At 40.1% G+C, this 23,270-nt stretch overlaps 1 protein-coding gene across 8 annotated transcripts in view; it reads left to right on the top strand.

Annotated features, from left to right (window-relative positions):
* The first annotated feature begins 681 nt into the window (after window positions 1-681).
* DOCK3 (dedicator of cytokinesis 3) overlaps window positions 682-23,270 on the top strand; it is a 294,157-nt gene continuing 271,568 nt past the window's right edge. For all 8 annotated transcript variants that reach the window (XM_074312252.2, XM_074312255.2, XM_074312249.2 and 5 more), the window contains exon 1: window positions 682-1,081. In XM_074312252.2, coding sequence (XP_074168353.1) covers window positions 1,045-1,081 — 37 coding nt within the window. In that variant the 5' untranslated portion in view covers window positions 682-1,044. The remainder of the gene's footprint in view (window positions 1,082-23,270) is intronic.

Below are 23,270 nucleotides of genomic sequence, written 5' to 3'. Positions count from 1 at the left end.
GACCGAACCAGAAACTCAGAACGGCCTGGAACGCAGAGACCCAGGAGCAGCAGAGGCGGTGCCCAGGACAGGAACCCCTGACCCCAAGGAGAAGTGCTTCCTTACTAGGAAGGCTACTGTGATTGTTCAGGCCCCAAACATCTACCAAGCAGACCAACTCAGCGAAACAAGGACTAAAAAGACGTCAGTAGCTTCCACCTAGCAGGTGTCCAAGAGACCCAAGAGTCAGGGGCACGAATATGCCCCACCTGGTTCTCCCGCGGCAACCCCACCCCATGGGTCCCGGCGATGCGCAGGATGGTTCCCCGGACCTTTCCCGGGATGGGGCCGTGACAATGCTATCGGTGACACGGGGATGGCTCTGAAAACGGTTTCATTTCCTCCCTTCTGGGCTCTCCTCTTCTGGCCAGGGGCCCCGCGGCGATCTCGGCGTGCCTGGCAGGAGGCACTGGACGTGGAAGCCGTGGGGCCCGACGGCGTCCCACCTGCCCCGGGTCGCCTCCTCTAGCGCTCGCTGTCGCCAAGGGCTCTGGGTCCGCGGAAGGGTCAGTGCTGACCGCGGCCTGGCCATCCAATCGCTTCTCGCATATTTCCCTCCGCTGGCGCGCGGCGGCGGCGCGTGGGCTCGCGCGCGGGCTCGGGCGGCGCGAGCCCGGGCAGCGCGAGCCCCCGCGCGCCGGGGAGTGGCGCATGCGCGGGCGTGCTGCGAGCCCGCTGAGGTGAGCCGAACCGCGGCGGCGCCGCGAGCCAAGCATCGGCGCTGTGAGGACCCGAGCGGCGGTGCGCGAGCGGTGGCGACGAACAAGTGGCAAGCCCGAGCCCAGGCCGCCCGGGACCAGTGGGCCGCCCGCGGAGCCTCGCGGTCCAGAGGTGGCGGCGGCGGCGGCGGCATCCCGGGCGGCCTGTGAGGGATGCGCCGCCCACTGCCCCGCGCCGCCTGACCGCCCCCGCCTCGGCTCGCGGTGCGCCACAGCCGGGCCCGCGGCCGTCCCCGCCGCGCTGTTGCCCGGCCGCTGCGCCTGCGGGGCCGCGCCCGGCCCGGCCATGTGGACCCCCACGGAGGAGGAGAAATACGGCGTAGGTAGGTGAGGCTGCGGCCAGGCCGCGGCGGGGGTTTGGGGGACGCGCCCATGCGCTCGGCCCCGGTCCCGCCCCGCCTCGTTTCGCGCCCGCGCGCCCCCGCCCCTGCCCGCAGGCTGCGCGGCCTCGGCGGGGCGAGCGCGGAGTGGGGGCGGCGCGGGCGCGGGGCGCGGGGCGCGGGGGTGGAATCGGGGCTGCGGGCGCGGGGAGGGCGGCAGGGGGCGCTGGCGGCGCGGCCTCCGCAGGTGCGGCTGGCGGGATGGGTGGGTAGGGTCCAGCGGTTTCGGGTGTGGGGCACCGGGCAGTTGTACCCAAGAAACCACATTCTGGGAAGCTCTCTTCTCCGCTCCCAAACCTCAGTTTTAATGAGTTTCCGCACCTGCATTGATGAGGGCAGTGTTTATTATTGGACCTTAAAAAAAAAGGATAGAACACGTTGACATTTTCCCAGTTCAAAATTTTGCAGACATTTGACTTTAAATGTTTATCTGTTTTAATTTGCTTTGCCTTCACGATTAGAAATAATTACCTTACAATAGGAGGTGTTTTTGGACATGTCTCAATGTTAAGTTTAGTGTGTGTACTGTAGTCCAGGCTTTGTTAAAAACAAACTTGCTTTTAGACGAGACCGTTATTCCTCTTAGAATCCTCTTTTTAAAAATTTGTTATGAGTGTTAAATTCCAGAAGCTAAATAATTCTCATAACATTTAACTTGTTTAAAAAGAATATTTAATAATTTAAGGGATTGAATGTTTTACTTTTCTGTTAGTGTTTTGTGACAATTGCATGACAGAGGAGTTCAGCCACATTGCATTATTGTAAGTCACCTGTCATCTTGTTCAGTTAGAAACAGAATTAAAATGTTGAGTGTACAGTTTTCCCCCCTAAGTTGTAGTGGAAAAGTATAGATGGGTAATCTGTCTAAACACAGATTTTTGTTTCCCATTTTTACTGCAGCTAAATCAAGATTTAATTCACAATTCAGTACAAAACCACTTTTTAAACTGGCAGTGGTAACAAATGTTTAGGAATACGTACCATCAGACAAATTATGTGAAAATTGAATTTATTTAAATTTAAGGACTTGCAGTGAAATCTGTGTTGATAGAAAATCTTGTTTTGAAAGGTAACTTTCTGTGATTTTTAATTAACTATGTTACACTGGCGTAACAACATGCTAGGATGGGGGTGATAAAAGGAGCCCCAGTGCTAGAGCCGGAATTGGGAAGTGATGTGAAGAGCCGGGATTCACCTCTGGGGACATTTTACCCTTTCTCTTAGAGCGTTCCCTAAACGCTTAATAGTTTCTATGAAATGAAGAGTTGATGGTCTGTCTTCTCTATAACTTGCTCTCAGAACTGCTTAACTAGAATAACAATTGATGTGAAAGTGGTCAACTGTCCAGTTGCACGTAAGGGGTAATTGCTTTTCTTTTGGGGGAGGAGGAACCCTTGAGTAGTGAAGTTGGCAGAGTTCTGAGTCTTGACTTCTTTACTGGTGTGGGCAAGTTACTTAACATCATTTTCTTAATGTGTAAATTGGGGATAATATTTACCTACAGGATTGTGAAAGTCAAATGAGAGCCTACCAAATGCTTAATAAATGTTAATTTCTTCTTCCCCCCCTTAATACTTAGAGTGATAATAATGGTAGCTAGGTGTTTCCTTAGATATGTTCTGAGAAGGAGGCAAGGCAAGGTAATCAAGATAGGCATATGTGACTCTTAAAACACTAGGATTTGGTGTGTGATTTACTCAGGAAGATATAATGAAATTGTTGCATTCCTAGGACCGTGGATTTAGCTTTAGAAAAATTATTTCCCATGGAGGGGCACAGCATTGGGCACAGAACAGGACTTAAATGTGTGTTAAATGAGAGGAGGCAGTTATTCTGAAAGCATTAGAAACTGTGATTTCATGTAATTTAGCCTTTTATGCCAAACAAGGCAACTCTCACTTTCTACTTCTCTCACAGCTTTCTTCTATGCCTTCCTCAATTAGGGTCTGAAAGTTCTGTATAAATTGTTAAAAACTCAGGGTACTTTTTCAATAAGTATGTTAGAGCTATACTGCTAGACCTGTTCATAAAATCCAGTTTCATCTATAAAATAGCTTAAATGTTTTACTCAAATGAGGAAAATAGTCAATTAAAATGACATGTTAGCTGCATTATTTGTTTAATTGCTAGCTTAAAAATCGAACCATTATCATTATTTCCATGAGAAAATGTTTTGAGTTTCATCTTTGATTTTTATGACCAACTTGGAGCACAGATGTCCGTCTCTGCTTGCTAACCCAAAATCCTTACAGCAGGGAGGGAAACTTGTACCTACTTCCTACCAATTTGGAGGAATTGCTCAGATGTTAGTGAGGGAAGGAGTCCCTATTGCAACAGTGCAAAGGGTAAAGTTTGACGTTGGTAAAGTTTTTGAGATCTTGTAGTAATATCTTACTGCCTTTTATTTATTTCTTTTTATAATTAAGGAATTCTGTACAGATTATAACATTTTCAAATTATTTGATTTATTAACTCAGGACAGGTGATATGTAAGCTTTCCTTTCAATTTGATATTCTGTGATTGACTTTAGAGGGAGGGGAGGACACTGCCCTTTTTTGAGGATCACAAGAGTTAGGCAGTGTGCTGGGTATTTCACTTTTGTTACACCATGTGGATTCCCATAGCTGCCCTAATGTTATCTTCATTATGCAGATGAAGAAGCTGGATCTCGGGCTGTTCGTCCTTTTTTGTCCTTCAACAACTGAATATTCCCCTTAAGTTTTTTCTTGGCAATGGGCAGTATCTTGTGATATACTTGACACTCTTGCTGTCCTTTTCTAGTGTTACCAGGGGCTGTTCTTTTTTGAACCCTTTAATCCATATTCAGATTCCTTATGTCTCTTTCCCTATTAGAGATTATCTGCTTTCCTTTCTGTTGACATAAATGCTTGGAAAGCCCTGCATCCTTTTATTGTTTATTTTACGTTTCCAAGAAGCTTCCTGTTCCCAAGTGCATTAGGTGAGAAAAATCCAATTATTTTTGTGAAACATCTGTCATTCCCTTATTGATTGCACTCAAACTACCAAATAATGGAAACCAAAGACCAAGAAAATACTTTCCCCATCCTCTAACAGCAGCACCAAACAATAACAACAACAACAAATAAAACAAGGATTGTAATTAAACTCCTAAAATAGAAAAGCAGTGAAAGTTTGAGTACATATGTATTAGTTTGGCATCTTAAAAGTGGAAGCAGCCTCAGAAGGTCATCTTGTTTGTTCTACTGTTATGAGGTGAATTTTTAAATAATTCAGGGCATTTGTAGCTTATTCTTTCCTAATCCCCACTTAGTAGACCATGAAATCCCCACTTAGTAGACCATGAAAAATTTTCCTCATTGCCAACTAGAATTCCTCATGTTTTAGTATTGTAATGTTATATTTTTTGAATTTAAAAAGTAATGCATATTTTGTGCCTTTTATCTGATTTCTTTTGCTTTATTTTCCTCAGATAGGTGAAAAAAAACAAACAAAAGAACACTATTAAAAAAAAAAGCCTTAAAAGAAATTTAACATGGAAATCCTGTGGGGAGGGAATAGGTCCATGAAACTAGATCTGAAAGAGCTGGTATTCACAGAATTTCACTAAATATGTTGGTGAATGGGGTACAACTCCGTGAAATAGGGTGAGGGCAGTGGGCTCTTTAGTTACTTGCTCCATGAGGCAATCCCAGCCTTTGAAGCCTCTGAAAGGGCCCCATACCTCTAAGAAGTAAAGACATCCACTAGGGGTAGAGAAGATGTCATATACCCAGGACTTTTATTTTGTTCTGAAAAGTGAGGACGTGCTCAATGTGTTATGATTTAGTTTTCATAGGGAACTTCCACATCAGGATTCTGCTTGAGCCTTACATCATGTAGTCACCTCTCGCCTCTTTTTTAAACAGATGGAAAACTTCAGCTGAGAGAAGTTAAGTGACTGTGATCTAAGGTACTTGAGCCAGTAATCCTGAGTTGAGATTTGAACCTAGGACTTTGGGATTCTAAGCCACAGCTTCTTTCATTATGCCATGTTGCCTCTGCAAGGAATTTGTCAGTAGTGTATGTCTTGGGCACAAAAGATAAGCGATTCGTTCTCTACAGACTTTTCATTAAGTTATATTTAAGGAATTTTATTTCTATATTAAACAGTTTTATAAGACTACATAGTATTTAGTGTTCTACTTCTGAATGTAATGATTTGCATTGATAATGAGTATAGATCAGGGTATGACATGTCAGAAGGCAGGTTTTTATTGTTTTATTTTTTTTGATTTTTTAAAAATTAGTTTCAGGTGTACAAAACAATGTAATAGACATTTATCATTTATATCCCTCACACAGTGATAACCCTCTCCCCCATCCACTACCCCTCTGACATTGCACACAGCCATTACATTTCCACTGTCTCTGTTCCTAACGTTGAACTTCACTTCTTGTAACTATATATGTATATAAAATTGTAGTTGACATTCGTTATTGTTCAGCTTCAGGTGTACGGTGCAGTGATCAGGCATCTACATCATCCCTGAGGTGGTCTCCCTAATGGCACAAGTGTCCATCGGATACCCTACAAAATCTTTACAACATTATTGATTGCATTCCCCAAATTGACTTTCGTATCCCCGTGGCAATCTTGTGGTTACTGATTGTAGAAGGCAGGTTTTTAAACCGCCCTGAGGAATATGTTGGGTATTATTGCCGTCTTTTTAAGGGAGTGTTAATAGGAAAGAAGTTGAATTTAGCAAACATTTATTGACTGCCTTCCCAAAACAAGAGGTCTTTGTTTTGATCTGTCATTCTGTAGAGCAAACAGGACATGATCAATAGGAAATGATCAGCATTTTTTATAGAACAGGCAATACGTAACAATATTCTATAGACTATTGAAATGTTGCAGTTCATTTTATCATGCAGTATTATAAAAGAATGTGCTTTAGAAGCACTAAGCTAAATTGTAAACATGATACCGTTTTATATCTAGCATTTTTAGACACATTCTGAAGCATGACAGTCTCAAAAAGGAATGGTTATTGAGGTTGAAAGTACTTTATATTCATACCATATTTTCACATTTGTGCTTAAAAATTAATTTTTTAAGTTTGTATTTTGAATCATTTTTTGAATTCTTTTGTCTTTATTCTTGATTATAAAGACATTTCACTTGATCTGAAATTATTCCCAATGTATAAGCATTATTGGATATGCTATGTTACGGTTTTGGTCCAATGTTGTAAACCTGTTTATGATTATACTCTCAAGACTTTTGCATAACCCCTCTAGACTGATTTTGTGTGGAAAAGCAAGAGTTTTTTTCACATAAAGGCTTTGGGAACTTAAAGAAAATATTCATAAATACATTGCCAAATTATTTTAGTCGTGGTCCAGGTACTTGCAGTTGATTTGCTGCATCACCATTAGGATATTCTAGCAAAGATAATGACTGACTATGTTGGGAAATGTCATTCAGAAGCTTTCTGTTTTCCTGCTTATCTATGATGGAATACAATCCCACCCTCCTACTTCCATCCGTTTCTCTCTTTCGCTTCTAAGTCATTCCTGAGCTCTTGCTGATTAATGAGTGAGAATCAAAATCGATGGAAGAATTAGTGTATGATAAATTAACTTTATATTGTAGACTCATATCATACTTCAAACATATGTGCATTTGGTCCAGTCGTAGTGCCCTCACCACTTTTTGGGTTAGGCAGCTGTGATTAGAACATTCTTCCTTATTGGATAGAATAGACTCCCTGCAATTTCTTAGGATTTTGTGTTCTGTGCCTATATGTAAATAGTTTGCATCAGAGCCCTTCAGTAATATATAACATTTTAGAATTGTGGGAGACATTAGAGGTAATACGGTTTAAGGCTCCAGAAATAAGTAAGACTAGTTGAAATAGCTGATATTCATTAAATGTTTACTATGTGCTCAGCACTTTCATGTTACGGCTCAGATTTGCTTTTTTAGCCTCTTCTGCTGACCTACTTGTACTTTACACTTTGGTCAAACTGAACTTTCCCTAAGTTCTTTGGTTTGGATTTAATTATACCAGTGCTGCTATGTGCCAGGATTATTTGCCACCTATTAAATACTTTTTTTTGTTTGCTGTATTATATCTTTATTTATATTATTCTGTTTATGTGGGGTGCTGTACCCCCGTGTTCATCTCTCTGATTCTTTCTTACTTGTCAAAGCTCTTTTCAGGTACTGCTATCTTTGTAAATCTTTTTCTAGACCCTTGACCATACCCCTCTCTTTTTCTAACCAGATAGATTTTATACTTTTATATTCCATGATACTTTGTGCGTTACAGTGGTATATTTATTTTATTCTCTTCCATTAGACCAACATCTTTCCAACTTTTGACCTACAACAAGAAATACATTCAAAATTGTTATCTCTTATGTGTGTATGTACATGTATACATGCATATACATACAGAGGGTGCCAAAAAATGTATACATATTTTAAGAAAAGAAAAAACTATTAAAATTGTAATACAATGAATGATGCTAACATTCATTTGATTAATGCCGTCTTTTCAGCTAACATCATACTACACATTGCTACCGTAATTCAATTCAACTTGGAAAAGTAATGCATAGATAACATCTCTTAAAATGGGTATGTTTCTTTGGCACCCTGGTATATACATATATGAAGAAGTTAAAAGTTTCATGATGTAATACTTACTGTACAGTGTACTCTGACATTTTCTGTTCATTACTATTTCATTAAAAAATATTGGTGGCAACTTAATTGATTTTGTGACCCACGGTTTTAAAAAATACTGCTTTAGGCTATAAACTCTTAAAACTAGGGATTGTGCCATATTTATCTTTGTTTTATTGACAGATATAATTCAGTACCAGCATGTAGAAGATTTTATACACATATTTGTAGCATTGAGTTGGACGTTATTTTTGTTAATGTGGCGTAAAGTCTGATTTTTGGAGACTTTTGAGCTTGCCATTTCACACTAATCACTCATATTGAATTTATAGCGACCAAACTCTGGGTTTTATTTCATCTGAACTGAAGTCAAGCTAGATATCCTCCATCCTGAACTTGTACGATTGATAATAAACATAGATGTAAAATTTTAGTTTCATTAAGAAATATTACATTTATTTCTGTTACATTTCGTTGAGGGGGTGAACATTTGGCTTGCCCTTGTTTGTCCTAAATTGGGGGCAGGGCTAGATATATTTGGCTTAATCAGTATAACTGCTCAAGTCTTTTTGAAGCTTGAGTTTGTGATCCTACATAGTATTTTCTTTGAGCCTTTATCGACACAATTGATAAACCTGTCTTCTGTCTTTTCCAAGTGGCTGATAAAAATGTTGAACAGAATCTGAAAATATTTTACTGTCTAGAGGGAAGTGACCAGTTTATAAACAAGTAGATTTTGCTATGTCGTGTTTTGAATGCAAATTATCTGGATGACTTATTGAACATTTCATGACAGAGCCAGCTGGGCTACCTTTGTGAACTTGATAGTGATTGGGGTTAGGATGGGCTCCTAACTGTTGGCCAGACTGTTGTTTATAGCCAAGGAAGAACGATGTGCTAAGAGGTCTGTGTGCCCTTACTTTTTTAAGTGTGGGGAATAACAAAGAAATTTTAGCATTGGAAAGATAAGTCCATTTTCATCTTCATGGACAGGAGGAGGGGTGGCACCAAACTTTCCTTGAGTTTTGTTTCTGACATTGTCTCCGCATTCCCTACACACTAGATATGCTGGACAACTCACCCTTTTCCACACAGGCGTAGAATTTTCCTACCTTTGTCACTTTGCTCAGATTGTTATGACAGGAACGCAGTGACTGCCTTTCTCTGCGGGAGAATGCCAGCTCAAAAAGCTCAAGTGTCATCTCTTTGATGCCTTTCCCAGCTCTGCCCTATATTAATAAGTGCAGCTTCTTGCGCCTGCAGCAGTTGGACCAACCTCTAGTATGGCACTTACCATTTTAGATCATGCTTAATTGCATTTTTTTGCCTCAGGGGATTGAGCTTCTTTAGGACAAGGAACTATCTTCATGTTTATAACCCTAGGACCTAGTATATAGTGAGTAATCAGTGATGTTTAATTAGGAGTCCAACCTAATGAAGAGTTTTATTTTGCTTTGTTAATCTTGATAGTATTTTAAAAGACAGGCTATAAATCTAATAATACTTAGCTGTTAGAAATTTGTGACATCATGACTACACTTTATTTTTGTCTTGGCCTTTCTCTTTCTTGACCTTGGTAGGAAGGTTTACTGCTGAGTTCTGATTTTGGGTGGGAGCCTTAGGAGTCCAGTGTGAATCCATCTCATGTGGAATTTCACAGTTACCACAATAATGACAGAAATCTTACTATAGCAGGTAGTTTGAATGCAGTCTGAATTTACTCCAAACAGTACCTCTTTCATTTAACGTCTTTGGGGAAGCTATGTTTTGGATGAGTGACTTCCAGAGAATTCAAGGTTAAACCTTTAAAAGCACCAAGAAAAGATTTTGTTGGATTTTTTCTAAAATATAATGTATTCTATTCTTCCTTATATTGTGAATTCAATATGTTAATAAATACATTTGAACTTTTTCTGTGTAACACTTTACTTCTGATTGTATAAGATACACGTTTATTACGGAAATGTTGGTATATATAGAAATATACACCAAAGAAGAAAATAAGTGTATATCTTATTTTTGTTACCCAGACATATCCCCTTCAACATATTAGTATATATTTCCAGTCTTCTTTTCTATGTACACATTTAAGTAGGCTTTTAAAGTAAATTTAGGACCATACTGTATATATTATCTTACAATCTTTTATTTTAAATCTGTTGCACTGTGAACATTTTCATATGTGTGGAATGTTCATTGTTTTAATGACTGCTGTTCCGTAATATGGATGTACTATAATTTACCTAAACTCCTACTTCTGAGCAGTTGGTTGTTTGAAATTAATTATTGCCAGGACAGTGAGGGTGCTTGTTTTTCTGCTCCCTTGTCAACATAGGGTATTATTTCTTCCACATACTTGCATTTTCAAAAATTTCAAAATTGATACATCTTGAGAGGCATAAACCCCAAGCATTACAGAAATAAAGTGTCCCCTACTACCAGCTCAGCTTCTTGGGCATCAGTTGTTTAACTGAACTTTCTGATGATTTGATACTGTCAAAACAAACAAGTGATTATGACGTTGATACTTGTTTGCTTCCTCTCAAATCTCTAGGAAAATCACTAATTCCAATTAGTGGTTCTTTTGTTTGTTTATTTTCTCATCTTGCTGTGATGTTCTCTGGTACTTTTTGGGGGTATGTGGGACTCTGATTCATTGTCAGTGACTTGAAATTATACACCCCCCCCCCCACACACACACGGAGGGTGCCAAAAAATATATATACATTTTAAGAAAGAAAAAACTGTGTTAAAATTACACTGATGGTAATCACTTTGAGCACCTCTTGTAATTGCAGAAGTCAAACGTGACTTGTATTCATCTTTTGTTATCAGTATATATTGAGTATTACAATTTGAATACAGTTTTTTCCTTTCTTAAAATGTGTATACTTGTACATTTTTTGCTACCCTCTGTGTATATACATATACTGAGGGTGCCAAAAAATGTGCAAAAAAATGTATGCATATATATATATTTTTAAATTATTTATTTTAAGTGTTTCTTTCCAGGACCCATCGCTCCAAGTCAAGTAGTTCTTTCAATCTAGTTGTGGAGGGCGCAGCTCACAGTGGCGCATGTGGGGATCCAACCGGCAACCTTGGTGTTATGAGCACTGTGCTCCAAAAAACTGAGCTAACCCTCCACCACTGTATGCACATTTTAAGGAAAGAAAAAACTGTATCAAAATTGTAATAATATATACTGATAACAAAAGATGAGTGCAAGTCATGTGTGTACTTTTTTCTGGCACCCCGGTACACACACACACACACACACACACACACACACACATTCTTCAGTATTCTTTCTATCTCTGCCCTTTTCTTTTTTCTGTAGCTACTTGGAATATCATCCTTTTCCCATTTGCTAGCCTCTCACTTCTGTTTGCTTCTCTCTCCAGCCGTATATTTGTAAGCTAGATCTGAATTGAACTTGTTCAAGGGAAATTGGGTAATCAGCTGTGTGGGAAATGAAAGTGGCTCCTTTCCTGTCCTTTGAAGTGAGATTCAGTGCTTTTATGATAGACTCAGTCCTGTTAGATTCAGTGCTTTTATGATAGACTCAGTCCTGTTAAAAGAACTTCCTGACTCATGGTCAAGGTTGGGCTCTGTTCTTTGGAACAGAGGCAGTGCTCTGGGAGTGACAGCCTGATGCAGAGTTGTTCTGTGCAGAGGGCAGTTTTCCTTCTGGGTGGGTCCATGTAGACATCTGATACTGCTGCAGACATCTTGTTATTAGGAAAGCCAGGAAGGAGGGGGTTTTGTTTTACTTTTTGATATGGGAAAGGGAAGAAACACGTAAGGATGCTTGGAGCACTATGGATAGAGGGAAGGAACCTTCTGAAAAAAATCTTTTGATACATTTAAACATACTGGGGTGAGAGCTCCCATGTGGCAGAGTAGATAAATGCTGTACTTGCTTCATCCTGTGAAAACATGAAAATTACAACTAAATTATAGAACAATCAACCTGGAGAACTATCTGAAGTCTAGGTAAACAGAAGTTTTATAACTAAGGATATAAAGAAGAAGCCACGTGGAGACTGGTAGGAGGGATAGAGACGCGAAACAGGTTGGCCCCAGACTTTTGTGTGGTGGTTCAAAATTGGGGGGTATCTTGACTATAGAGGTTCCCCATGGAGGAGTGGGGGACCCCAACCCCATACCAAGCTCCCCAGCCCGGAGTACTGGTACTGGGAAGAGGAGCCCCCATAATATCTGGCTGTGGAAAAAACAGTGGGGATGCTGACTATCCAAGTGGGACGGAAGGCTGTAGGAAACCCAGATGTCCTCTTAAAGGGTCCGTGCACAGACTCATTCTCTTGCAGGCATTCACCCTGGGCTCCAGCAGAGGGACAGTGACTCAGGGGGTGTTGGAGACATATGAGGAGAGACTGAGTTGTGTGGCTTCTGGGCGAGGACTGCAGGGACAGTTGCCGTTTTCTCTGTGTGGGGTCTTCCTCCTGTGCAGCCAGCAGGTGTGTGCCATCTTTCCTGTGTGGTGCCCTGCTCCCATGCCCATGGCCAAATCTGAATTGGTCTGGTGAGCTCTGCTTGCTCCACCTTGGTGACTCACTGATGCCCCAACATACACAACTCCGTACCACATGAGGCTTTATCAGAGGCTGAACCTTAAGGGTACTGGTAGCTGGCAACAGGCCTCAGAGTGACCTGACCTTTTGCAGAGCTACCCTAAGTCTGATACTGGTCGCCGCAGTCCTCGGTTTGCAGCATGGCCTCTTCCACATGCCTCCAGGTTCAGCACAGGCAGCAACCAACTGTGGATTACTTTGTAGCTCCTACCAGGTAGTTCCTGGCCAGTCATAGGCAGTGGCTGACCTGGGCCTGCACCTAGCCCCTCCCAAGATGCCCCAGAACCAACGTACTTGGAGGTTGGCTTCAGACCACAGCAGAGCACCACCTAATTAGCCCCACAAATGGCACACCCAGAGGGCGGTCTGAATAGAGCCCACTGGAGTAAATCTTGCTCTATGGGGTGAGCCCTGCACATAGCAGCCTGTAAGCTGTGGTTGTGGCCAAACCCCACAGCCAGTCAGCCTGAGAGGATCAATCCCACCCACTGACGTGCTGATAGCAGTCAAGGCTCAACTACAACAGGAGAGCACAAACAACCCACACAAGGGATATTCCTGGAGCACCCAGTGCGGGTGATCATGGAGACTGTGCCACTGGGCCCCACAGGACACCTGCTACATAAGGCCATCTGGTAAGAATGGGAGACATAGCAAGTCTATCTAATACATAGAAACAAACGCAGAAAGGCAGCCAAAATAAGAAAACAAAGAAATACATCCCAAATGAAAGAACAGGAGAAAACTCAGATGAAGAACTAAATGAAATGGAGGCAAGCAACCTACCAGAGACAGAATTCAAAACACTGGTTATGAGGATGCCTCCTCAAGGAACTTAGTGAGAACTTCCACAAAGAGATATCAAGTATAAAAAGCACATAAAAACTGTAAAAATAATCAGAAGTGAAGAATACAGTAACTGAAATGAAGAATGAACTAGAAGGACTCAACAACAGACTAAATGACGCAGACGGTCAAATCAGTGATTTGGAAGACAAGGTAACAGAAAACACCCAATCAGAACAGCAAAAACAAAAAAGAAAAAAAATGAGGATAGTTTAAGAGACTCTGGGACATCATCAAGTGTAACAACATTTGCATCATAGTTACTTTAAAGGGAGCTCCCATAAGACTGTCAGTTGATTTCTCAACAGAAACTTTGCAGGCCAGAAGGGATTGGCACGAAATATTCAAAGGGATGAAAAGCAAGGGCCTACAATCAAGACTACTCTACCCAGAAAAGCTATCATTTAGAATAGAAGGGCAGATAAAGAGCTTCCCAGGTAAGAAAAAGCTAAAGGAGTTCATCACCAAACCAGTATTACAAGAAATGTTAGAGGGACTTCTTTAAGAGGGAAAAAAAGAAGGATCAAAATTATGAATAATGGCAATAACTACATATCTATCAACAATTACTTTAAATGTAAATGGATTAAATGCACACACAGACTGAAAGTAAAGGGATGGAAAAAGTTATTTCATGAAAATGGAAACAAAAGGCTGGGGTAGCAATACTAATACTAGACAAAACAGACTTTAAAACAAAGGCTATAACAAAGTAGGACCCAGTAATCCCACTTCTGGGTATTTATCTGAAGAAACCCAAAATGCTTCTTTGAGGGGACATGTGGATCCCTATGTTCATTGCAGCATTACTTAAAATGCCAAGATGTGGAGGCAGCTTGGGCGTCTGTTGATGGATGGTTGGATTAAACAGGAAGTGGTACATATATACAATGAAATATTGCTCTGCCATGGAAGGGAATGGATGCTTGCCATCTGTGGCAGCATGGATGGACCTGAAGGGTATTGTGCTGAGTGGAGTATGTCAGACAGAGAAAGAAAGATGCAATGTGATTTCCCTTTTATGTGGAATCTAAAGAACAGAAACAAACAAAAGAAACAAACTCATAGATACTTAGAACGTTTTGATGGTTGCCAGAGGGGGGGGGTTGAGGGGATGGGTGAAAAAGGGAAAAGGATTAAGAAGTACAAATTGATTGTTAAGAAGTAGTCATGGGGATGTAGGGCATAACATAGGGAACATAGCCAATAATATGGTAATAACTATGTATAGTGCCAGGTGAGTACTAGACTAGTCAGGGGGATGACTTCTAAGTTATACAAGTGTCTAACCACTATGCTGAACACCTGAAATTAATGTAAAATAGTATTGAATGTCAACTGTAATTGGGTGAAAAAAGTGGGGGAATAGTGAAGGGCAATATGTAATCCAAATTTCTAGGTATAAAACGTAAGTCATGGGGATGTAATGTACAGCATGGGGAATATAGTCAATATTTTGATAGCATGGTACTGTGTCAGATGGTTGCTGGACTTATGGTGATCACTTCTTTAGGTATATAATTGTTGAACGACTATGTTGTACACCTCGAACTGATATAATGTATGTTAGCTATATTTTTCAATGAAAATCTTAAAAAAATAAACATACTGAAATATTTAAGTTTCAAGGAGACAGTGTTATAGGACTGTAGTATCATTACGATACTGTGGTTGTCTCACAAAGTACTCATTGTTTTTATTGATTTGCTTTCTCAGAAACTGCATCAGATTTCTGTATTGGGTATGTAATCTGTCTTAATTGGTTAATTCTTCACCTCGATATTTAAAAATTATTTTTATCATGGTAAAATATACATAAAGTGTACATTTTACCCATTTTAAGGGTGTAATTCAGTGGCATTAGGTACTTCAAATCATATAACCATCACTACTATTTATTTCCAAGACTTTTTTATCATCCCAAACATAAATTCTATATCCCTCCATCCAGCTCCTGGTAACCTCTGTTCTACTTTCTGTCTCTCTGAATTTGACTATTCTAGGTACCTCACATAAATAGAATCATATGGGCCGGCCTGGTGGCTCAGGCGGTTAGAGCTCCACACTCCTAACTCCGAAGGCTGCCGGTTCAATTCCCACATGGGCCAGTGGGCTCTCAACCACAAGGTTGCCGGTTCAGTTCCTCGAGTCCCGCAAGGGATGGTGAGCTCTGCCCCCTGCAACTAAGATTGAACATGGCACCTTGAGCTGAGTTGCCTACCAGATGGCTCAGTTGGTTGAAGCGCAGGCTCTCAACCACAAGGTTGCCAGTTCAATTCCTTGAGTCTCGCAAGGGTGGGCAGCGCCCCCTGCAACTAAGATTGAGTACGGCACCTAGAGCTGAGCTGACACTGATCTCCGGGATGGCTCAGTTGGTTGGAGCGCGTCCTTTCAATCACAAGGTTGCCGTTGGACTTCCGCAAGGGATGGTGGGCTGCGCCCCCTGCAACTAGCAAAGGCAACTGGACCTGGAGCTGAGCTGTGCCCTCCACAACTAAGACTGAAAGGATGACAACTTGACTTGGAAAAAAGTCCTGGAAGTACACACTGTTCCCCAATAAAGTCCTGTTCTCATTCCCCAATAAAATCTAAAATAAATAATAGATAGATAGATAGATAGAATCATGTAATATTTGTCCTTTTGTTTCCGGCTTATGTTACTTAGCATAATGTTTTCAAGGTTCATCCATATTGTGGCATGTATTAGAATTTCATTCCTTTTTATAACTGAATAATATTCCACTGTGTGTATATATCACATTTGTTTATCCATTCATATATTGATGTACACTTCGATTGTTTCCATCTTTTGACTCTTGTGAATAAAGCTGCTATGAACATTGGTGTGCAAGTATCTGTAACCCTATCTTCAGTTCTCTTGGGTATATACCTAGGATTGGAATTGCTGGATGAAATGACAATCCCACGTTTATGTTTTTGAGAAATTGCCAGTTTTCCACACCAGCTTCAGCATTTTACATTACCACCAGCAATCTGTGAAGGTTCCACATTCTTGCCAACACTTTTTTTTTTTTTTTTTTTTTAAAGATTTTATTGGGGAAGGGGAACAGGACTTTATTGGGGAACAGTGTGTACTTCCAGGCCTTTTTTCCAAGTCAAGTTGTTGTCCTTTCAATCTTAGTTGTGGAGGGTGCCGTTCAGCTTCAAGTTGTTGTCCTTTCAGTCTTAGTTGTGTCGGGCGCAGCTCAGCTCCAGGTCCTGTTGCCATTTTCTAGTTGCAGGGGGCACAGCCCACCATCCCTTGCAGGAGTCGAACTGCCAACCTTGTGGTTGAGAGCCCATTGGCCCATGTGGGAATCGAACTGGCAGCCTTCGGAGTTAGGAGCATGGCGCTCCAACCGCCTGAGCCACCGGGCCGGCCCCATTTTTCTCTTTCTTTAAATGCTTATTTGCATCCATTAATCTAAACACTTTATTTTGCAAAGAGGCAATTTTGGATTCATGGTAACATTTAGAAGCCTTGAAATTCCAATCGAAATATGTAGTCCATTCAATTTTGTCAATTTCAAAGCCATGGTTGTCCAATTTGTTTTTAAGAAAAATAAGTTTTGGGGATTTCAGAAGTTCTCCATAATGGCCACTGGTATCATAAATTACTTTTAGTCAAACCAGTCCATTTTGTTAGAAATGTGCATGAGGAGACATCACAGTTTTTAAACATAAAATTGGCGGGGTCTCAGTAGGAGCGGTGCTCTGAAAGTATTTAGATAAGTGGGATGCCATTTTTCAGAGGCTTTTCTCTAGAGCAAAGACCCAAACAGCCTACAGGCCAAATACCAGCCAATCCCACTAAGAACAGTGTGATCCTGAAGGAGTCGGCTGAAGCTGAACAGCACAATTCTAGCAGAACAGCCAGCTCCCAAGTAAGTCAGGTTGAAGGCTGAAACACAGTTTGAGTGGCAGAGTCTGGTCTAGAACCAGACTGAAGGCCAGCACAGTTTCAGTAGAAACAGTCTGGTTACAAAGGGAGTCAGGCTGAAGGCTAGCATAGTCTCAAGAAGCTGCCTGATTCCAAAGGAGTCGGGCCCAGTTGCCAAAAATGAGTACTCGGAAATAAATGAGGCTTGTGACGGACAGGGGTGAAACCTTAAACAGATCCCAGTAGAGCCTGGACAGCTTCAAAATACAAAGAGATCAGAAGCTCAATCCAGGAGAAAACTTACCCTCAAACTCCAGGGTCAGTGAGAAAACAGTTCAGTGGGCTTGGTGGGCACCTCACCTGCTTGCTTTCCAGCCTCAGAGTTATCGGGGGTCTTCTCTGGATCCTTGTGTGGGTCATCAAACACATTGACCTTAAACAAAGTCAGCTATTTCTTCAGCAAAATGGGTTTATTTGGGAACAGCAAGGAATTGCAACCCAGAATACATGCAACCGTGCTGTCCATGCGCAAGTCCACTAAAATAAAAGCGGATGCTCTGTTTTAGAGGGAAAAGGAAATTGTGCTTCTTGATTGATACAGGGCATGAGAACTCCCCTTTCTGGCCTCCCTATTTTAAATGAAGTGTCTGTTTATTTATTTAGTTTTTACAATTTCTTTCAACAGTGTCTTGTAATTTTCAGAGCACAAACCTTGTATCTTTTTGGTTAAATTTATATCTAAGTATTTTATTTTTATGATGCTATTGTAAGTAGAATGGTTTTCTTAATGTTCTCATATTCATTGTTAGTGTATAGAAAATACAACTGATTTTTGTATGTTAATTTTATATTCTGTGGCTGCTGAGTTCCTCTCAGCGCTAATGGTTTTTTGGGGGGAGAGGTATGAGTTCTTTAAGGTTTTCTACATATTAGATTGTCGTTTGTAAAAAGAGAGAATTTTACTTTGGCCTTTCCAATGTGGATGCCTTTTGTTTCTTTTTCTTGCCTAATTGCTCTGGCTGGAACTTCTAGCGCTATGTTGAGTAGGTGAACGCAGGCATCATTATCTTGTTCCTGATCTTTTGGGAGAAGTTTCCAGGTTTCACCAGTGAGTATGATCCCAGCTGTGGATTTTTTCATATTCACTTTTTTTTTCTTTCTTTCGTAGCAAGATTAGTTTCTGTTTCACTTAGCCCAAGCTACTGCTTGTACATAGCCCTGCTGTGTGTGTTATTTGTATTTGTTAAAGTATGTATCGTGTGGATCTGGGCATGTTACCTCTTCCTTCCTCATGGTGTTCATGCCCCAGTTTGCTGGCAGTTCTGTATTCTTCCCCAGTCCTCATTCATCTTTCTTACTACATTAGTTAATACTCAAAGTCAAGGTACTAAAAACTCATTTATATAAGTATAACGAGTAATTTAAAATTACACAAGTTAACCTGTTGTAAAAGTAGTAAGTAGAGATAGATAAAAAGAAAAATTTTTACTTAGCCTAGGTCTTACCACCCAGAGATATTTATTATATGGTTCTTTTCAGAATCCCCTCATCAAATGAAAATGATTCGAAAGTTGAACATCAAGATAAGTTATTTTAAGTTAGTCTAATCTCGAGTCAACACATGGGAGTGGTTCTTACAGATGTTTTACTTGGATATTCTCTAATTGTTTACTTCATAGAGATTGTGTAGTTAAAATATTAATAAATTCCAATGTTGGGAGAAAGAAATACATGTAGTTGTAGTGGTTGGAGATTGGTGGAAGCATTTCAAACAGATTTAATATGAAGATATAATTTGATAGAAATTGTTGAAGAATAATTTGGCCCTGAAAATACAGAATTTGAAATTATTTCTAGTTATGATCAGGAGGTGGAGGATAAAGATGGGGCTGATACTACATGCTACAAAAATTGGCAAGATGGTCTCCACTACAGCTGTTACATTAATCACAGAGGAAAAGGAAAGTTAAACTTTGTTTCTTGGCAAGAGTGGAAGAGGAAGAAGTTCTTTTTGAGGTAGTTTAAAACATAGGGAGTAACATGAAGTTGCAAAATATAAATTTTGATAACTTACTGAATTTTTTTATTGATTCAGTAGACATTTATTGGAGATCTGGTATGTGCTAGGCTCTGGGGAACAATGAAAGAAGGTACAGGTCTATTTACTGCCATGACCCGTAATCTAGAGGATTGTGAAAATTAGATTTGGGAAGTTTTATTTTATGATGGTAGTAGTTGAAACAGTGCCAGTAGACAAGAATTTTTGGCTAAAAATTGTACATGGAATTTTAGATCTAGAAAGTACCATAATGATGCTCAACCGTCTTGTTTTTCAAGTGGGATTACCAAGGTCAGAGATGAGTGGTGCTTTGGTCAAGGTCACTCACTAGTTTGGCTATTTGGGTCTTGAATTCAGATCCTGATTCCCTGTATAGGGCTTTTTCCTATATCATTGAATTTTGGATAGAATCACCAGAAGATAGGAATCAGTTTAGAAATATTTATCCGATGCCTACCATGTGGAGATTCAGTGGAGGAAACAAACATATTCCTATTCTTCAGGAGCTTATGCAAAGAATTCTTTCAATTAGAATTAATCGAAATCCATCTCAAACTGATGCAGAAGGGAGAATTTATTGGTTTGTGTAACCAGAAAAGGCATGAGTGAGTGTGGCCTCAGACCCATTAAACTGGAATGAGGGCCTCAAGACATCAGGACCTCTAGGTGTCCGTCTTACATTTTGGCGTATGTATATGTATTGGACTGTTGTTTTTTTTGTGCAGCCATTAATTTCTTCAATTTACTCCTTTCATTGTTGGGGAACAGCTTCTGACAGCTTTAGGATTGCCTCTTTACAGCGCATGATGGAATAGGAAAGAGCTATTTCCTGTTGGGAAGACATCAGAAAATGAATAGTATGGCCCGGCTTACTTCACATGCCCACCTGTGGTGGAGGGTGGTGTCTGACTGACAGCCCCACTGAAATCACATCGTGTGGGAGAGTTTCTGTAAAAGGTGAGCATTAGGAGTGCTGGGAACACAGACTAGTAAGGAGATAGACTACTGGACCCACCTGGACACCTTGCACACAAAGCTGTAGTAAATGTCACACGTGTGGTAGAAGTAGAATGTGCCACAGGAGTCAGGGCCTGGGGACTCCAGGGAAGATTCCTAAAGGTGAAAGAACTGAGTCTTGATGCGTGAGGAGGATTTTTGTGAGCGACGTGGAAGCATGAGAGGAGATCCAGGTAGTAGGAAACAGTGCAGTATGAGTTGGAGACTTGTGCACGGTGTTTTCGGAGAACTGTCACTGACTCCTGTGACATTTGGGAGAAAATTAGGAAGATAGGTTTGGCTGAGAGTGTGAAGCGCTTGAATGTCAGAGTAAGGAATTTGGCCCTTATTCTGTGGACCATGGGGAACCATTGAAACATTTTGATCCAGGGACAAAGGTATCGTAGGAAGGTAAGTGGAGGAACATAAGAGTGATTACAAATTTGGAAAAGCTCGATTAAAGAACAGTGGAGTTTATTTCCAGAGGAACTAGGCAATACTGTTCTTAACATGAAAAATGTATAATGATAGTGAACAAAATTACTTAACTCCCTTCTGTTTGCCTCTTTAGTAAATTAAGTACACTTAGCTTTTCTCACGAGATCAGAATCTATGTATAATTTCAGTAAGAAAATACTGTTATAATGGGCCTTTATAAATGACCTTATTAACTTTGATACATGTGAGACGGTACTTTTCTCTGTGGTATTTGGAGATTGTGGGTTGGAAATAGATTATTGATTGAGGAAATGACAATTACATTTTATTAGTTCATAAGTTAAATGGAATGAATATCTTGGGCTGCATTTTCTTTTAAACTCTATTTCAATTAGTTAAATGACAGAAACTAGTCCTGAACCTAAACTTTAGTGCTACGTGTTAATGTTCTTTTTCCTTCTAGTCTTCTGATTTTTTTGTTACTAAGAATTCTCAAAACTGCCCTTGTAACTGGGATTTTTGACACCTGTACCCTGAAACAGTGCTAGAACTGCAGTGTGCTCTGCTTGTGCTCCTGGGTCTCAGACTCTTAGAGAGAAAGCTCCTTCAGCTCTTCTGTCTGCATCTCTTCGTAATAATTCACTGTCTCTGTGGCCAGGATGGGACATAGACTCCTTGCTGTCCTCTTCCATCTCTTCTCCGTGTCTCTACCCTTAGTCCCCCTTTTCCCACTCTACAGACCACCTCCTTGAAATCTTTGTTCTTCTCTGACTCACCAGACATTATGTGCTCCCCTCACCACCTCATGACTGAAACTTGTTTGGGACTTAGTTGGAATACCTAGTTTATCTTTATATTAAGGCATATTCACCCCTTTTAAAGTCTTTCTTTCCTTGTAGAGTGTGTAAAACACATTTAAAAAGATAGTCTCTAACTTGAAGTGTTGTTATCTAGAAATGCAAAAAGATAACCCAATAGCTCTCTAATTTATACACAGCTCGTTTCCATGTTAAAATGGAGACTCAGAATTCTGTTCTGAGGTTGAATGTTTGTGAAAAGATTTAGCAGCGGTGCTATCTTTCGTTTCACATAGAGGAAAGTAAACTTTAGTATTGCATCCTATGGTATTTTTGTATTTCTATACTAGAGTTATACTGAAAAAAATACAACTTTAGAGACACCGTGGAATGCTTATGTTTGTAGATGCAGTATGCTTGTACATGGGATAGGCAAATATGGTGTACTTAATTTTTAAAAATCCTACGGCTTTTAAAAAATTATGAATGTAATACTTGTGAAAGCCTCCTCTTAACTTATCCCTCCTAAGTGTATCTCCATTTCTCCCCTCATCCAGCTCAGGTAACTGCTATTAATGGTTTGATATTTCATACTCTTTCTATATGTATATAAAAATGTATATGTGTACACACTTTAAAAAATAAATGGTGTCTATATCTCTGAGTCTGTTTGTTTTGTTTGCTCGTCTATTCTGTTTTTTAGATTCCACATATAAGTGAGATCATATGGTACTTGTCTTTCTCAGTCTGACTTATTTCACTTAGCATAATATTCTTAAGGTCCATTCATGTTGTTGCAACTAATAAAAAAACAAAACAAAACAAAAACAACTTCCCAACTGAAAAAAAAAGTAAATAGTGGAATAAAAATTTCAAACACTAACCAGTACTTACTTTGTACCAGGTACTATTCTAAGTTCTTTACATATATTAACTCTTTATCCTCATTGTAATCCTTTGAAATATGTATTTTTATTATAACCACTTTCTTCGATTTTAAACTTCTTATTAAAATATAACATGCTAAAAAGTACACAGATTGTAAGTATACAGCTCACTTAAATATTACCAAGTGAACACACTATGTAACTCCCACCATTTTAACCCTCACAGCCCATTATACACCCCCTCCCAATACTTCTCTATCCCTTTCTTCTCAGAAGTGGCCACTGTCCTTAGACCACAGATTACAGTGGTCTATTTTTGGAGTGGATTATACAATATGAGTGTTTTATGCCTGGCTTCTTTGGCTCATTGTGTTCCCAATGGGCATATTGTTGAACCTAGTTGGATTTTTTTTAATTTCCTTTAAAAAAATTTTTTTTATTAAATTTATTAGGATGACATTGGTTAGTAAAGTTAGATAGGTTTCAAGTGTACACTTATATATCATCTATATGTTGCATTGTATGCTCACCACCCAGAGTCAGTTCTCCTTCCAGCACCATATATTTGACCCCCTTTACCCTCTTCTACCACCTCCCTCCCCCCTTACCCTCTGGTAAACTGTTGTCTGTGTCTGTGAGTTTTTGTTTCTTTGTCTTGTTCCTTTCAGTTTTATATCCCACATATGGGTGAAGTTATATGGTTCTCGGCTTTTTCTGTCTGACTTACTTCGCTTAGCATACTAATCTCAAGATCCATCTATGTTGTCACAAATTCATGCCTTTTTAAAAATATTAAATCACCACATCTAACCAAGCTTTTTCACATGAAATGCTTTTAAGACTTTCTGTATTTGTTCAGTTGATCTTTTGGAGCCTAAATTAGGGATTTTCATCTTTATTCCTATTAAACTTCATTCGGTTGACTTTTAGCCCTAATACCAATACTTAAAATTTGTCTATTTGGATTTCTTTTAATTC

The sequence above is a fragment of the Rhinolophus sinicus genome, chromosome 5 (genome assembly GCF_057876585.1).
Source record: "Rhinolophus sinicus isolate RSI-liver-muscle chromosome 5, RSI-T2T, whole genome shotgun sequence".
NCBI lineage: Eukaryota > Metazoa > Chordata > Mammalia > Chiroptera > Rhinolophidae > Rhinolophus > Rhinolophus sinicus.
This window is presented reverse-complemented; position numbering and strand designations above follow the sequence as displayed.